This window comes from Octodon degus, unplaced genomic scaffold (genome assembly GCF_000260255.1).
Source record: "Octodon degus isolate 3935 unplaced genomic scaffold, OctDeg1.0 scaffold00288, whole genome shotgun sequence".
Lineage (NCBI taxonomy): Eukaryota > Metazoa > Chordata > Mammalia > Rodentia > Octodontidae > Octodon > Octodon degus.
The window spans coordinates 962622-979377 of record NW_004524864.1 but is presented as its reverse complement, the minus strand read 5'-3'; the positions used below and the strand labels follow the sequence as shown (position 1 = coordinate 979377).

Below are 16756 nucleotides of genomic sequence, written 5' to 3'. Positions count from 1 at the left end.
AAAAGAAAATAAACTTGGCCGAGGAGAAAGGTCAGCAGCTTAAGTGTCTTGCCTGGCAGAGTCCCAAGTTCAATACCTGTACCACAAAAATAAATAAATAAATAAAAAAAAAAAAAAAGAACAAAAATCAGAAACAAAGACAGAAACAGGATAACATACAACAATACATATGTTACAGATTTTCAAAACAGGAATAGCTGATCAACACTGGTTGATATATTATCTATTTTTATTGTCAAATCTGTTGCTCAGATTAACAGATATAGTCATGTAACATTGGACATACGATTGAATGTTACTGCTTGCTTTCAAGAAATCTTAAATTTTTGTTGTCTCTCTTTTTTTTCTTTTATTACCTTTTTTTAAAAACTTATTTTAGCACAGGGGCTGAAGGTTTGATCCCCAGGCCTGCTGTGCTGGCCCCACCCCTGGGGCAAGCTGAGACAGCAATTGAGACTGGGCATGGTGGTAGACGCCTGTAATCCCAGCTTTTGGGAGGCTGTAAACAGGCAGATCACTACAAGTCCAATCTAGTAGTGAGACCTTGAACACCCTGTTGACCCTTCCCTAAAATACAAAAAAAAAAAAAATATTTTAAAGGGAGTAATCGATATGACATTAGCAATGGTATGCGTTTGGAAGACCAAGATGACAAGTAGTCAAGCATGATTTTTGTGTTACACATTGCTATCCTCAATGTAGTTGCTTAGATCACAGATATCAGCATAGAGTTAGTCAAGATGGAAATTCTACACATTAACTTCTATTTTTAAAAGAAAACTGGGGGGCAGGAGAGATGGCTCGGTGGAATAAGTGCTTCCCTCCCTTATATTGTATGCAGGCAACTTGCCCTGGGGGGGGGGGCATGTAGCACTCACACCTATAACCCCACATTGTACCATTTTATCTCTAATGGTGTTTGTAAGTAGGATATCAAGTCCATATCTTGTACAGCAATTAACCACTAGGAAGAATGTATGCAATGTGTTAATTACTGAAACTGCCCTACCAATTTGGTTTGAAACTGTCTCATTGCTATGTGTTTCTCAATAAAATTGTGGAAAAAAATTCTTTTCTTTTTCTCCTCAAGTACTTCCCTCCAGGTAGGAAATTCCTCACCTACTTTCTGTCACTATCAATTGGATTGCACCATTTAAAATACTATATAAAGTTCTACAGAATCATACAGTACACACGTGCCAGTTTTTATCTCTTTTGACAAGATAGCCAAGCAAAGCAACTACATGGAAAAAATTAATTTTGGTTTGAGTTCCAGTGGTTTCAGCCCATGTTTGACCAGCTCACTTATTTCTGGGCCTGTGATGAGACCCATACATCATGGTGAAAGGGCATGGGGGAGCAAAATTGCTCACTTTGTGATGGCCAGAAGGGAGAGAAAAGGAGGAGGCAGGCAGACTGAGAGAGAGAAGGGGCTCATCTCTGTGACCCACTGCCATCAACTAGGTTCCACCTTCTAAGTTTCTATCCCTTCTGAATAATGCTAAAAAATTATGAAATCATCAGTGGATCGATCCACTGATGAAGTTAAAGACCTTTTAATCATCTACAAGCTCCACCTCTCAATACAACCCTGGAGGTTTTGGAGACATTTAAGATTTAAACCTTGCTATGGTATAGTTTTAAAATGCACCCCCCAGCTCCCTGTCAAGTGTGGTGGTAAATGCTTATAATCCCAGCACTTGGGAGGCTGAGGCAGGAGGACTGCTGCATGTTTGAAGCCAGCCTAGATTACAGAGTGAGTTTAAGGCCAGCCTGAACTGCATAGTGAAACCTTGTCTCAAAAAGACAAAAGAAATGTACTCCAAAGAATGTCATGTATTCAGAGGTGGGTCTTAGAAAGTGACTGCATCATGGAGGAACTAACTCATGGAGGATTCATCCATGAAATTCACAACTGAATGTGCTGTTAAGAGGTGGGGTCTTTTTGGAAGAGAGGGTTCAGGGAGGTGTGACCTAAAGTGTTGTGTTCTTGGCCTGGCTGTGCCTCCTCCTCCTTCTCATGGCTATTTCAGCTTTAGAGCCAGCCAGTCAAGGACTGAGCCCTTTTAAACCATGAACCAAAACAAACTTTTCCTCCTTCAAGTTGTGATTGTTGAATATTTTTATCTCAGCTGAGGAAATGTGACTAATACAGAAAAATGGTGCCAAAAGTAGGGTCATTGTGTTGCTCCAGGGTTGAAGTCTTACTGTACCAGTATTGGAGTTTGATTAATCACTGTACCTGATGCCCAAAGAATTATTTATCAAAGTACAGTAAAATAATTTTAAAATAAAATCAACAACCACCTATGTTCTTACAACAATGCAAGGATTATAAGATCTTATGTCCACTTTTGCTACTGAACCCTTCAGCTGTGAAAAAGCTGTGGCCTCTACAGAGGGTCTTGGGGTCTCTCTCTCTCTCCCACTCTTTCTCTTTCTCTTTCTCTCTCTCTCTCTCTTTTCTTCATTTTAATTTTGTTGCTCCTCTGTTAATAGCTTCACTATATGTCTTATTCCAAACACTGCAATTTCTCAATAAATTTATTGAACAATATTCACCAAAGGCATAAGCTTAAGCAGTAGAACTTAAGCACTAGCAGCAAATTTTAAATTTTTAATTTTAACCAATCTATTTCACTAGACAAGGCAAAAGCATCGAGTCATAACCAACCCTTGCCCTAATGAATACATCTAAGCAATCAACAAATGCCTAGCAACTGAGCTGCAATTTCCACTGCAGCATCCTTAAGCAAGACAAAGCTGTGAAAAACTACACCCAGTGCGAATAAGAAGTGAGAAACCCTCAGAAGAGGACTAAACTCCACAAAGGATGGTTGCACACATCCGGCCTGCTCAGATGGCAATCCAAAGGCCTCTTGCACCCTTTTGCTTTTCTTAAAAATAAAAAAATGAATTTGTGTGCCCTATAGAGGCCAAGCCATGATCTAAGTGGAAGCACTGATATTGTATCCTTAACACAGTGGTACTCAGTACCACCACATCAGTTTATTAGGGTTATCTCTGCATTTAGAGACTGCAGGGATGGGAGCTTGTTTCTACTTCCTCCTGCTATCAGCATGATACTCAGAGTAAACTGGCCAGTGGAGGCTTTTGAAGCCCCAAACTGATGCTTATATCAGTGACTTAGAATTGGGACAGCATGCTGCTCTTTCTTTTAGCCCCTCTAATATATGAGCTACCATGAACAACTAGAATAAGTATTTTTAAATATTTACTTGTAATCATCCATTTATTTATTTAATATTCACTGGTGGTAAGCACTATTTCAGGTGTTTAGAATACAGTGTCAGAAAATACATTGCATGTTCTTTAAAACATGTGAAGGATGAAGACAAACAATGGACAATATACAGTGTCACCAACAAGACAGAATCTGGGTGACTTCATTACTGCTTCTTACATCTTTAAACAGCACCTTGTCTAATGGTGCCAAACTCTACTACAAGGAATAATAAACTTTTTCTCATTTATGAGGCCTCAACCACATACACTGCTTTTGTAAAATTTCCTCTATGAAAATGCCTGGTCAGATTGACTATCACGGAATTAATATGCAAAGGACATACTGACTGCTTAAAAATATACATTAACACGTTGGCTTATTCAACCACATCTGTGCATATTCAGAAAAATCAGATTTATTCAAGTGTAACCTTTAGGTAAGTGTGCAGAAATTACCAGTCATCCTCACCCATCACACCTATTTTCACAATGTATATTCTCACAGCTTTATGGTTTAGAATGAAACTTCATCTATAAAGGGCTACTGTTGGATAAATGTATATGAATAGGAACAATTGACATGTTAATCCATTAACACACATAAAATCTCTCTGCATGCACTGTACATATACATGTTATACATAATAGTATACTAGCAGTAGTATGTATTTACATATTTCTTCAGGTTAGCTCAAAATATAACATAGAAAGACCTATGCTTAAATTTTTGTTTGCCTTATTTGGTTTTTATTTTTAATTAATATAAAATGATTACACATATGTATAGGGTATAATGTGGGACTTCTTTTACTTGTATGTTTTTTATTTATTTCAATGAGAGAAAAAGATAAAATAGCAATGAAACAGTTTCAAAATAGGTTAGTATGACAGTTACAATAATTAATACACTGCATATTGTTGTCTTCATAGTAGTTATTCAGAGGACAAGATGCAGACATGATATTTTGTCTAAACAATATTAGTAAAAACCTTTCTTTTCAACAAGCTAAGAGAAAGTACCTGTATATCTATCCCAACTATTTTATGTATACATATATTTTTTTCACAGCAAAACAATATTTTATTTATATTTTTGCAAAGTTAGTAACATGTGACACAAGGTTTTCTAGTGACTAATAGCTGACCTTAACCAGGCAGGATGTTTATCTCAGGACTGAGGTAGCTTGTTTGCTTTAGGCACTGAGGTCTAGTCCCACCTACACACATTTGATAGATTTCCTAGCTTCCATGGCTCCCAACATATCCACCTTTTTTGTTTTGTTATGTCAGAGATGGTTGTTCCACTGCAGTTAGAGAGGCTGTATTTGGAGAAGTCTTTAAAGTGGAATTTCACTGCATGTATAAAATTGTAATGATCAAGCAAGGGTGAATAGCACATCCATGGCCTCAAACACAGGGGAGCATTCCGAGTCCTCTCTTCCAACTATTTTGAAGTCCATAATAAATTATTACTAACTATAGTCACAGAATACCAGAAATTATTCCTCAAATCTGTAAACTAACCTCTCTCTGTTACCCTGTCCCCTTCCTAGCCTCTGGCAACTATTATTCTATTCTCCAAATGTGTGAGATCAACTTTTCTTTAGCTTACACACATGAGTAAGAACATAAAGGATTTGTCTTTCTGTATCTGGATTATTTCTTTTAATATAACGTCCTCCCACTCATCAATGTTACTGCAAATGACAAAATTTCATTCATTTTTATAGCTGAGTAGAACACATTTTCTTTATGCATTAATCTGCTGATGAAGGAAAAAATATGTTTGACAGAGGTGACACAAGTAGTGAAAGGCAGCCAGCATGAATTGATAGAATGAACACCTAAAGACAAGCTTCTATCTAGTTCATAAATTTACCTAAATCTAGGCTGTAAATCATTAATCTTGTGGCTAAATAATCTCACAGACAATCCATCAGTGAAGCGTCAGTCCCTAGCAAGCAGCATTAATCTTCCATACAGTGCCCTGTCTTACAGGTTTGGCGCTCACTAAATATATATTTGTGGCTGGCCCAACATCCCAGTGGCCAGTTCCTTCTTTTTAAGGAAATGCGACAGATCTGAGGCTCAGGATCGAGTGGCCATCCATCAAAGCCTGAGCTTCTTACAGATCCACTGTAAAGGAACTTCACAGCTAGAGCTTTGGAGACCATGTACGTTGATAACACCACACCTCTGTACAAAGCTGTTAGAAGAAACCCTAGAAAAAATCAGAAAAAATCCATCATTCCTAGCAACACACGCAGGAAAGGAAAAGCACAAAGGGATAAAAACTGAGCAAATCCTCTCTTCCTATTCAGATACCTCAGCTCCCAAAACAGCAGAAAAATAAAAACTGTTACTTAGCCTCTCTTGAAGATATCATCATTTCATTTTTGCCCTTCATCCCTTGCTCCTCTTTTCCTCTCCTCCCTCTTTCATCTCTGGTCTGCCTTCTGTCTTTCATTTATTTCCCAAGGCCCCCAATTATTTCTTTCCTATCTCTTCTTTCTTCCCTCACCCCTCCTTTGAAGCCCTTTACCTTGAAAAGTTTAGAGCTGATCCATCTTCCCACCTCCAACTAGAATTTTTCCTCAAACCAATCCAGTAATAGTCTTTATTGATTAAATGTTGGATATGGCTCTAAAGGAGAATTGAAGAGGTTGAAGAGAGATGAGAAAGATGAAGAAAACCTAAGAGACTGTCTGTTATGCAATTACTTCTTATACCTTCCTTTATGACCACAGTTGAGAACTGAATACTTTTGACACCTTAAAATTTATATGTTAGGCTGTACCCCCAGTGTAATGGTGTCTGAAGATGGAACCTTCTGGAGTAATCACATTCATGTGAGCTGCTGACGGTGGCACTGCCAGGATGGGGTTCACGTCCTTGTAGTAGGGAAAGCCCAGAGCTCTCTCCAAATGAGAACATAGTGAAAAGGCAGCCTTTTGCAAACTGGAAGAGAGCTTTATTAGGGAACTAAATCTGCCGGCACCTTGCACTCAGACCCCACAGTCTCCAGAACTGTGAGAAACATGGCTGTTGTTTAGCTCCACCACTCTGCAGTATTTTTATTATAGCAGCCTAAGCTAGATCAAGCACCAGTCTAAATAACTTACTCCTCCTTTAATTTCTAATTCTACAGATCTATTTTTGCAAAGCAGAGCAGTTTTCTAGAAATGGCCTTTATGTCTGTAATTACATTCTTATAATGTGACAGATAAGATAATGTTATGCCTCTCTCTTCCACTGCAACTTCCTTCTTAATTAGATGGAACATGTGATAGATACTCAAAAGAAAAGACAAACATCATTCCAGAAGCAGTCGCCTTTCTTGTCATCATCACTGAATACAGAAATTAGGGTTAAACTGGTAGCAGTATACTTGTGTGCTCCACATTAAACTCTCGTGTTTCAAGTCCTCATCAACCTTGTATATGACAAGAACAAAAAGCAAGTTCTTAAGGGAACCAGCCCAAGGGAAAGCTAAGCTGACTGCACCACCTCTGTGAGCCCTGCTACCCAGGGGAACAGAGTTAAAAGATGCCTTTCTCTATACAACTTTACAATCAAATGTAGTAGAAGTTTATACCTTAAGGAAATCACTTCTGTAAGACAAGTTAGATAAAGGGTAAACCCAAGAAGATTAATTGTGCTGTAAGAGCTGGTGTTAGTATAATGAATAATTTCACTTTCAGTATTTTCTAATGACAGCTCAATAAAGTGAATTTGAATATAAAGAGTTGAGTGATTTATTTGGGAGAAAATAGTCACTTTTATCCAGAAACATCTTGCTTTCTTGAGCAATAAAATTTCAACTTTTTATATATATTTTGATACCATCAGATGTCCTATTGCAGAATACAAACAAAACTTAGGAAGAAACAGCATTGAGAAGGTTTAGGAGCCAGTTTCTTTATACCGGTGGGCTTGACTGGGATCAGTCCCAAAGAATTAGACAACCCACCCCCACCTGCAGGGCTTGGGGGCTTTTATAGGGAGGGCAAATGGGGAGGTATAAAGGCATTCTTGGCACATTATGGTTGGAAGACCAGATGACATCATGGGTTGCTAAGGGAGTTTAAACAAGTTATGTTGCAAGGCCATCAGTTACAAGTGCATGAGTTACATAAAGGCAGGAGTGTCCCATCATATTTGAAGTCACACTGCAAGGCCATCAGTTACACAAAGGCCATAAAGACAGAAGTTTATACAAAAGGAGTGTTCTATTATTGGGCTTGCCAGACATGTCTGCTTGGCCTTGGCAGGCATCCTGGGCAGGCTTTTATATAAAATTTTTAATTTCTGCCTTCAGCCCCATCTTGCTGTCATTTTTATTCTATTTGTAAAAGGTAACTGTTGAAGAATTAGAATTCATGGGCTCTGCTCTTAACTATCTATCTCCCTTTATCCAATTGGATCTTTCACCAGCAAAAGAGGCATAAAATCTACAAAGTCAACAGGTGCCTAAAACACCTTTGCACTCACAGTAAAGATGCTACCAGAGGTAAGGAAGTCTTTTGGGTGATTTTCCAACTATTCTCGCCTCACTGTCTTTCAAACATAAAACTATAAAATCTTTTCCATATATACAATGCACTGCATGACCTAGACTTGGCAACCCTTTGCTCACTGAGTTCCAGCCCCTTGAGCCTTTTCTGTCCTTTTACTATGCCAAGCATATTCTTGCTTTAGAGTCTTTGCACAGCTTTTCCCATTCCTTTCTCCTAGGCTTTCACACTACTGTCATCCACGCTCACCTCAAGCATTTCCTCCAAAGTAGGGCCTTCTTTCCTTGGCCCCTCTGAAGCAATACGCACATTCACTATCATAGTATGCAGTTTCCTTTCCTTTAAAGAATACAACACAGCACCATGCTTATTTGCTTACCTTTTTGTTATCTGTCTCTTCTGCCTAACAGACATAAGCACTGCAGTGCTTACAATAACCCCAACACCTGAAGTTATGAAACTATGTTCAGTAAGGAGTCGCTGAACAAAAGATTATAGAGTCAGGTGTTACATTGCAAGAGACTAATGCATACTTAAACACAAATTTGGCAGTGTCTACCCCCATGCAGGACTAAACTGTTTATGTTGGGAGCAGAGAGATAGTCTGAACACAGAAAAATGGGTAAGAGGGGCCTGCCCCTTAGCTCAGTTCTTTAAGTGGCTGCTTCAACAAAGCAGTTAGGCTCAGGTTGCTGTGGTTCGATCCCCACAACTCAAGCCAGCCAAACCTGCCCTGAGGGCATTCGGAGCAAAAAAAAAAAAAAGAAAAAAAAGAAAAATGAGTAAGAGAAATGAAACCAGCTTGCTTTTTTAAATTATTTAAATTGGGATGAGCTGAATGTTTTCTCATTTCTCCATCTGATTTTCCATTCCTTTATCTTGTCCTTCCAAGATGAATGGCAAATAATAAAGCACAGAAATGAATAAAGACATCCTCAGAAAGTTCAAGTAGTATTTCAAGAGCTGGGATTAGATAATGCCCATTTATAAAATTTAATCCCTAGGGCTGGCCAAACAGCTCAGCAGATTAAAGCACCTGCAAGCAGGCGCAGAGGCTGGGGGTTCAATCCCTGGGCCTGCCTTGCTGGCCCTGCCCTCGGGGCATGCTGAGACCCAATTGAGAATGGTTGCGGTGGTGCACACCTGTAATCCCAGCTCTTCGGCGGCTATAAACAAGAAGATCACTACGAATCTGATCTAGTAGTGAAAGCTTGAACACCCTGTATACCCTTCCCTAAAAAAAAAAAATAAAATAAAATCCATAAAAATTAAAAAATAAATCCCTGTGCTCACCAAATGTTCTCAGACCTGTACAATTCTAAGCCACACCCCTACATCTTCAGATAGCGCATGCATATGTGTGCGGGTGTGGAGAATGTCAGTGAGTGTGAGTGACTACAGAAAAATAGCATAAAAGTACAAATAAGGGCATTAACCTAGATTTTTGTCCCCCAGCAAGGGTGTGAAGTATAGCAGGCGGGTGTCATTTCAAATTGAATTTGTAACATTTGCCTGTCTTTGAGAAAGAAAAATCACAAAAACTAAAAGCAACAACGAGGTAAAAACAGAATCCAAAAAATTAATTTGTGTACATTTTTCTTTCCTTTTCCTTTTTTAGTTAATATTTATAACCTTATGCACACACAATTTTATATGTAATATTTTTAAATTGAAATTAAAATATTATTGAGTCACAAACATATTCCTTAAACTTTCAAAGTCAACATGGTTCATGAAGTGTAAGTTATTTCAACACATATCAAGGAAAAAGCAATACTATCCAAAAACTACTAAATGAGTCATATCTTTTGATTATCCAACTCATTTTTAGTGAATATATCACACAAATGATCCCAAGAAAAAATAACCCATACACATAAGCTCATGGCTCATAAAAATTATACATAGGTAGAATTTTGTTTAAGAATAGGAAAAGATTTAAGCAGTAATAGAATAATACAACCTGTATAAATAATTTCTAAAAGTAAAAGTTTGCAAATTTTTAAATTACCTGCACTAATTTGGTGCTAGAAAAGGAAAAGAAAGAATGAACTAATGTTACAGGCTGGGGAGATAGCTCAGTAGAATAAGTGTTTGCCTGGCAAGCACAGGGTGCTGAGTTCAATCCCCTTTCCCTCAAGAAAACAAGCAAGCAAGCAAGCAAGAAAGAAAGTTACATACTAAAAGCAGAACATAAAATACAGGGTGTCCAAAACTCAAGAAAGTCAGAATACACATTATTTTAAAATTTTGTTCTGTATTTTTAAGCAGTATCACCAGCATGCATAATTTGAGCAGCTGCTGAGCCCCAACTTTCTGAGGCAATGTCCTGCACCACGACCCTTGCTCCCATTTGCTGGCATTTGCAAGGCTGCAGTGTCTTAAATCCGTTGCTCACTTCTGCTACTGACTTTAGTCAGCTCACATCCTTGGTAGCAGCTCTAGGAGAATGAGCCTAGTAGGTGGAGCAACGAGGTCTGGAGAGCCAGGCCACTGCTGTCAGGACCTGATAAAACACAGAGTGCACATCTACTACGCAGACTCTGTGCATTGTGCCTCTCAGCACAAAGGGCAAGCCACAGAGAGGGACTGACGTGGAGCTTAGAGTCTACCCAGAATTTCAAATGAGTAAGTGTTGCTTTGACCAAAACAAGAATCTAGATGCTTAAATCTTTTCTTAATATGGGAAGTTATGAAATATAAGGCCCACATGTTCTTAACTGCTTTAGAGTAATTGCCTCTCTGGATTTCCCCAGGGGTTAATATAGTTAAATTCTTAATAAACAGATCTGTGATCTGGTTCTACTCAAAAAAGAAAACAGTAGTATCAAATGTAAAAGTAAGCATGAAACTAGCACTAAAAATCTGACTGAGATTTCTTACTTTCAATGTGCATATTCATATTCATTCTAATTAAAGCTGATTGATTTTTATACCAAGGTGTTAGTTCCTTGTAACCATCTTGAGATACCCAAGACTGGAAGAGACTTCTCAAAAAAGGGACTGCGGGATAGGCAAGAAGGATTGGAGAAGCCTGCAGGGATAGAGAGCCCACTATCTCCCCTGAACTCTGAACTCTCCATGTATTCAAGCACACAATTTCTCCCATCTCCCCTCTCCCTTCCTCCCTTCCTCCTTTTATCCCCAATTTCTGAACACTGTTCCCAGTCTAAAACTGACTGAACTCTAATGAATGAAAGGCAAACACTAAAAAGAAAACATTTAATGAGGCAGGCATGGTGACACAAGCCTGTAACCCCAGCAGTCTGGTAGGCTGAGGCAGGAAAATCACAGGCTAGAACCCTGGACAGTTTCACAATTTAGACAGCCTCTGTCTCAAAATAAAAAGGGCTTGAGATGTAGTTCACTGTGAAAGTCCTAGGTTAAATCCCAGCACCAGGGGCTGGTGAGATGGCTCAGTGGTCTAAAGCACCTACTTAGAACAAGTTTAGCAAAGCACAGGGACCGCAGTTCAATCCCCCAGCACCACATGCCAGCCCTGCCCCCTGGTGGGCTGAGCTGGCCACACACACACACACACACACACACACACACACAAATAAAAATTTATTTTAAAAAAAATCCCAGCACCAAAGAAAAGTCAGTCAGTCAGTCAGTCAGTCAGTCTGTCTGTAGTGTTTGGTATGTGGATTGAACCCATGACCTTTACACCTTTTTGAAATATTGGAAGCAGTGTCTCGTGAAGTCACTACATTGCCCAGCCTGAGCTCAATCCACTAATCCTTCAGCCTCAGCCTCTCAGATTCGTGGAATTATAGGTGCACAGCACCATAGCTGACTAAAAACCTACATTTTATAAATGCTTTTATTTACCATTTCCTGATTGTCCATAAGCCTAAGGAGATGTGCATCGCTGGCTGTGCAGAATTCCAAACTAGAATTCCAGTCCTTTTTCTCCACTGAGAAATAATAACAGTGGTTACCATATTTCACCCAGAAGTCCGGGCAGCTAGGACAGCTGGCACGAGTGGAACCATGGAGACCTAGAAAGGAAGAGGAAGATGGTTCACATGTTCTTGGAGTCAACAGCCTTGAAAGTGAAAAAGGAGTGATATGGGGAGATGGCATTCCCAGTCTTCCCTGTTCTACCACCTTTCAGGTTAAGGTCTGAAGAAATACATAACAGCGCATGGCCTCCAACTCCATCAGCACTGGGTCACACTCCATGGAGCAAGGATGAAGGAGCAGGGGAGAAGATGCAGCACAATTTGCCTGAGGGCCGGGGGAGAGAACACCACTCATGCTAAAAAAACATCTCTGAGCACACTGATGCAGGCCAGACAGCAGAGCTGATCCCTGCCCGACGCACCCCTGCGTGCTGTCTGCACATGCTCCGCACACGCGCAGCACGGTGCACACTAACTCAGTCAGGCAGGTCCATCCTGTTCTCTTCACGTCCTACATAATGATGAGAAAAAGAAAGAGCAGAAAGGACAAACAACTAGACTAAAATGTTAATTATCCCAGATGTGATTATCTATAACACTGGAAATTGGGCAACATACTTATAGATCAGCAAAAAATATTTACTAAAAACTTCTGACAGTGAAAAGTGACAAAATTCTCTTCACTCAGGACTCAAATACAGATGATCCCGACTGGTTTTTCTTTTTCTTTTTTCTTTCTGTCTTGTTGTTGTTGTTGTTGTTGTTGTTGTTGTTGTTGGTTGGTTGGTTGGTTGGTTTGGTTTGGTTTGGATTGGTTTGGTTTGGTTTGGTTTGGTTTTTGAGACAGGGTCTTGCTATGCATTTCGGGCTGGCCTTGTGCTCACTTTTGCAGCTCCCAGGCTGGTCTCAAACTGGCAGAGATCCTCCTGTCTCAACCTCGCAGGTGCTCGGGATTACAGGAGTGTACCAGCATGCCTGGTTCCACCCAGACTGTTAAAATGATTGTATTGTATTCCTGTCAGAATGAAACAGGAAGGCTGTCCAAATAGCTCAGCGGATTAAAGCACCTGCAATCAGGCACAGGGTCCTGGGATTCAGTCCCCAGGCTTGCTGTGCCAGCCCCACCCACCCCACCCCCACCACCGGGGGAGCTGAGATGGTGATTGAGACTGGGTGTGGTGCTGCGCAGCTGCATCCTAGCACTTGGGAGGCTGTAAACAGGAGAATCACTACGAGTCTGATCTAATGGTGAGACCCTGAACACCCTGTAAGCCCTTCGTAGACCCTTCCCCCCCCAAAAAAAAAAGAGAATGAAACATGTTAAGGTTTTGAGAAAACTCCAAATCAGATTCTCTGAAATATGCTTACATAATCTCCCCAGGAGGACAGTCCTCCAGTGGGCAGAGGTGACCCCTTGCACCAAGTGAGCAGATGTTTAGATATACAATTACAAGACTGACTGTAAAACTAGTCACCTTTTGGGGGTTAAAAGTGGGCAGTAGTCCTTTTTCTTATAAAGATGAGGTAGTTTCCTGAGGAGAGGCCTGCTGGGGACCAGCATAGCCTTCTGTGGACCAGCTATTAAGTTGGCATTTTACAGATTTATACTTTTCTTCCATACAATTGTGATACTTCCCATCCCCTGCTTCAGAAATCTCTTACATCCCTAAGAGTTTTTCTGTCAAACATAGGCCATGAGTACCAGGTAGAGCCTGGGGCTAAACCCTTAGAATCCCAGGAGTTAATTCTATGTGAGCTGGGTCAGCAATTTCTGTACAAGCAATCATCCTCCATAGCATGAGCCAAGTGAGCACTCTAGATTGTGAAACAATAAACCGAGAGCCCTCTGATAATGCCCTTTATGCTCTAGAAGAACTAAACCTTGGGGGCCAGGGAGATGGCTCAGTAGAATAAGCACTTGCCTAACAAACTCAAGGGCCTGAATTCAATCCCTGGTTCCACAAGAAAAAAAAAAAAAAAGAACTAAACCTAGGAAAGCTCTTAAACAGGAAAAAAAATAAAAAGTCAGAATGTTAAATTAATTATGCAACATCTATTATGTAGGATAAACACCATTAGTATTATAACTTCATTATCATGATAAATGTTATAGTAGGAACAGGTTTATGACAATATGAAATTTAAAAGCAATATACAAAACTATAGGTAGCTCATGATCAGAATTATTGTTTTGTTTTGAAAAAGCAAAATTACAGAAGTGATTTAAGAGGACTTGATTGCAATTATGTTAAGAAAATAAATGTTAAGTACGTTAGTCAAAATGAGGCCATATTGAGAAAACAATTGTGTACAGCTAATAACTTATTTTATTGAGATTATCTATTCATTCTTCAAATTCTATGTGATGTGGCATTATTTTATAATTTTAAAAGGATAAAATGACATATGAATTTTAAGTCATCACTCACCGTGGCACAGAATCTGGTGGTACAGCAGCAGACTCATAAGGAGTATGTTCAAAAGCCCCATAGCTATTGTCACAAGACAGAAAAAACAAGACCTAGAAGGAAGCGCTGCAAAAACAGAACCCAAAGCAAAATCCTGAGTCTGAGGAAAGGCTGAAAGAAAAGAGAAAGCAGAGTAGGGTATCTGGGATCTTCAAAGTAGTTTTGCCTAGAAAGAACCAAGGCGGAGGTCTCAGATTCCTTTCTCAGATGTCAGGAACTTACTTAAAGTCCTAGATACCCAACAACTACCTCAGGGAAAATGTTATATTCATCCTGTTAAAGAAAACTTTCAGGCCTGTGGGACAGCTCAGCGGCACAAGCACCTGACTGGCATGTGCAAGATCCTAAGTTCTATCCCTGGTACCGCAAAAAAAAAAGAAAGAAAGAAAAAAGAAAACAAAGAAAGAAAAAAAAAGAAAAATTTCCATTTAAATTATGGCTTATATTTTTTGGTAAGAATATAAACTGGTGTAACTTCTTCACAATTTGTACAATAATTTGACCCCATTTTCCAAAATTGCAAAGGCATTTACATTTTAGCCCAGCAATTTCTCTTTGAGACATTTTCCCTACCAATATTCATAGATGCACAAAATGTCTTATATGTGAAGCTGTTCACTAACAACCAAAGAACAAATTCATTTTGACATAACCATAAAGTAAATATGCCACTTGTAACAAAGAAATGTCGTTGTTGTTTTTTTTTCTTGTTTGAACTGATTTTTAAAATATGTGGTTAAGGATAAGAAACATTCCTCATGGGGGGCCGGGGAGATGGCTCAGTGGAATAAGCGCTTCCCTGGCAAGCACAAGGGTCTGAGTTCAATCCCCAGTTCCGCCAAAAAAACAAAAAAATAAAAATAAATAAATAAAGAGAAGAAAGATTAAAAAAAAAAAAAGAAAGAAAGAAATATTCCTCAGAACAGGGTGTAGCAATATCTCTGCAAGTATCACTAAGAAGCTGATAACATTGTTTATCTCTGGAGAGGCAAAATGGACAGTTTCAATGCTGATAAAGTCTTACTGTTACCCATTAGAAAAATCATTGGTGTCTTTCTCATTTTATAGTCAGAAAAATAAAGATACCTCCAATTTACACAGCTGGACCAAGTCTCCTCTAAACATGAATAGAGATAAAAACTCTCCAACAAAGTTCTTGCTTTAATGCAAGAGCAATAAAGAATAATGGTACTGCCCTCATCTGGCATTAGATAAGCTCCTAGATGGGAAAGATTGAAATGAATTTACCTGAGATCTGAAACCTGAGATATTCTATACCTTATACCCAGTTTCTACAGTCCAGTGCAAGACTTCAAGCTGAACTCAAAATAATTCTTCAAATAATCTTCAGTTTTCCTGTACCCACTACATCAAATCTACTCTACCCTTCCTTCATGCCTGACCTACACTCCTCTGCCATCTTCCATGTTCACTCAGTTAACTCACCCTTTCGCTGTAGTCTGCAGTCATCCTGGGCCTCGACTACAGTGGGGAGCTCTACAGTAGAATAGATGGCACTGTCACGTCTCTCCATCTGCCAGCTTTTGCACTCAGTGGTAACAGTTAGGTCCTAGATGTGGGGCAGTGAGAAGACAGCCTAGTCTCTCAGCTGGCAACAGGAAACTTGACAAAAGCAGAAGTAATTTTTCAGGAAGTGATTCAGATTCTGGGGCTGCCTATAGAAATTGATATTGAAATATGCTTAAAAAATTGGTTTGCTCAGCCACACTTCCTAGAGGCTCATAAAATATATCTTAAAGGATTGTCAATCTTTCTTCATCCTACTGAGCAAGGGGAAACAATGATTCTCAAATCCCACAATTAAGGACATTAGGATAAAAATGAAGAGTCTCTAGCATTTATCTCAGATTTTTTTTCTCTGCTTTTTTTCCTTCTAGAAAGATAGATGTAAAGAAAAATGGGACTGATTTCACCATTTTGTGGACCTTTGAGAAGTGATAAATGATAGAGAAATAAACCGTTAGCCACATGTACATTAGAATCATGGGAGAGATGGACCACTGCTCAGTTATATTTTGTAAAAACAACATATGCTTGTCCCTCCCCAAAACAAGTTTTTCCAACTGTATTCTGTTTACTTTTTTCTTTTTAATGTATTTAGTTGTTACAGGGTCTCACTCTGCAGCTTGGACTCACAGTGAAAGCAGGAGGCTTTCAGCCTCACCAGTGCTGGGATTACAGGCATGCACCATGACACCTGGACTCTGTGGCTCAGCCTGCCGTGGGGGGGGGGGGGGAGTGTTGCCAGGGATCGAACCGCAGTCCCTGCACTTACCTATGTTGGCATAACCAGGCACTTTAGTAAGCTTAGCTATCTAAGCTATCTTTTGTTTTTGACAATTGATGGCACATTCTTGACAATCTCTGGATCAGAAAGGAAATCAAAAGGGATTTAAAAATATTTTCCACTGAAGTTGGACGTGATGGCAAATGCCCTCAATCCTAACACTTGGGTTGGGGCTGGAGCGATGGCTCAGTAGAATAAGCACTTCACTGGCAAGTGGAAGGGCATAAGTACAATCCCTGGTTCCACACACACACAAAAATCCTAACACTTGCGAGGTTGAGGCAGGAGGATCATGAGTTCAGCATAGCCTGA

General features: G+C 39.5%; 1 protein-coding gene across 2 annotated transcripts; it reads right to left on the bottom strand.

Annotated features, from left to right (window-relative positions):
* Nucleotides 1–4539: 4539 nt before the first annotated feature.
* Nucleotides 4540–15726, bottom strand: Klrg1 (killer cell lectin like receptor G1). 2 transcript variants are annotated; one of them, XM_004647146.2, is made up of 5 exons: nt 15583–15726; nt 14098–14202; nt 11595–11764; nt 5789–5889; nt 4540–5467 (listed from the first exon to the last, which is right to left on the bottom strand). In XM_004647146.2, the coding sequence occupies exons 1-5, from the start codon at nt 15668–15670 to the stop codon at nt 5356–5358; spliced, it is 576 nt and encodes a 191-aa protein (XP_004647203.1). In that variant the 5' UTR covers nt 15671–15726; the 3' UTR covers nt 4540–5355. The 2 variants fall into 2 exon arrangements, with proteins under 2 accessions (XP_004647203.1, XP_023563168.1); XM_023707400.1 differs by lacking the exon at nt 14098–14202.
* Between the last annotated feature and the right edge of the window lie 1030 nt (nt 15727–16756).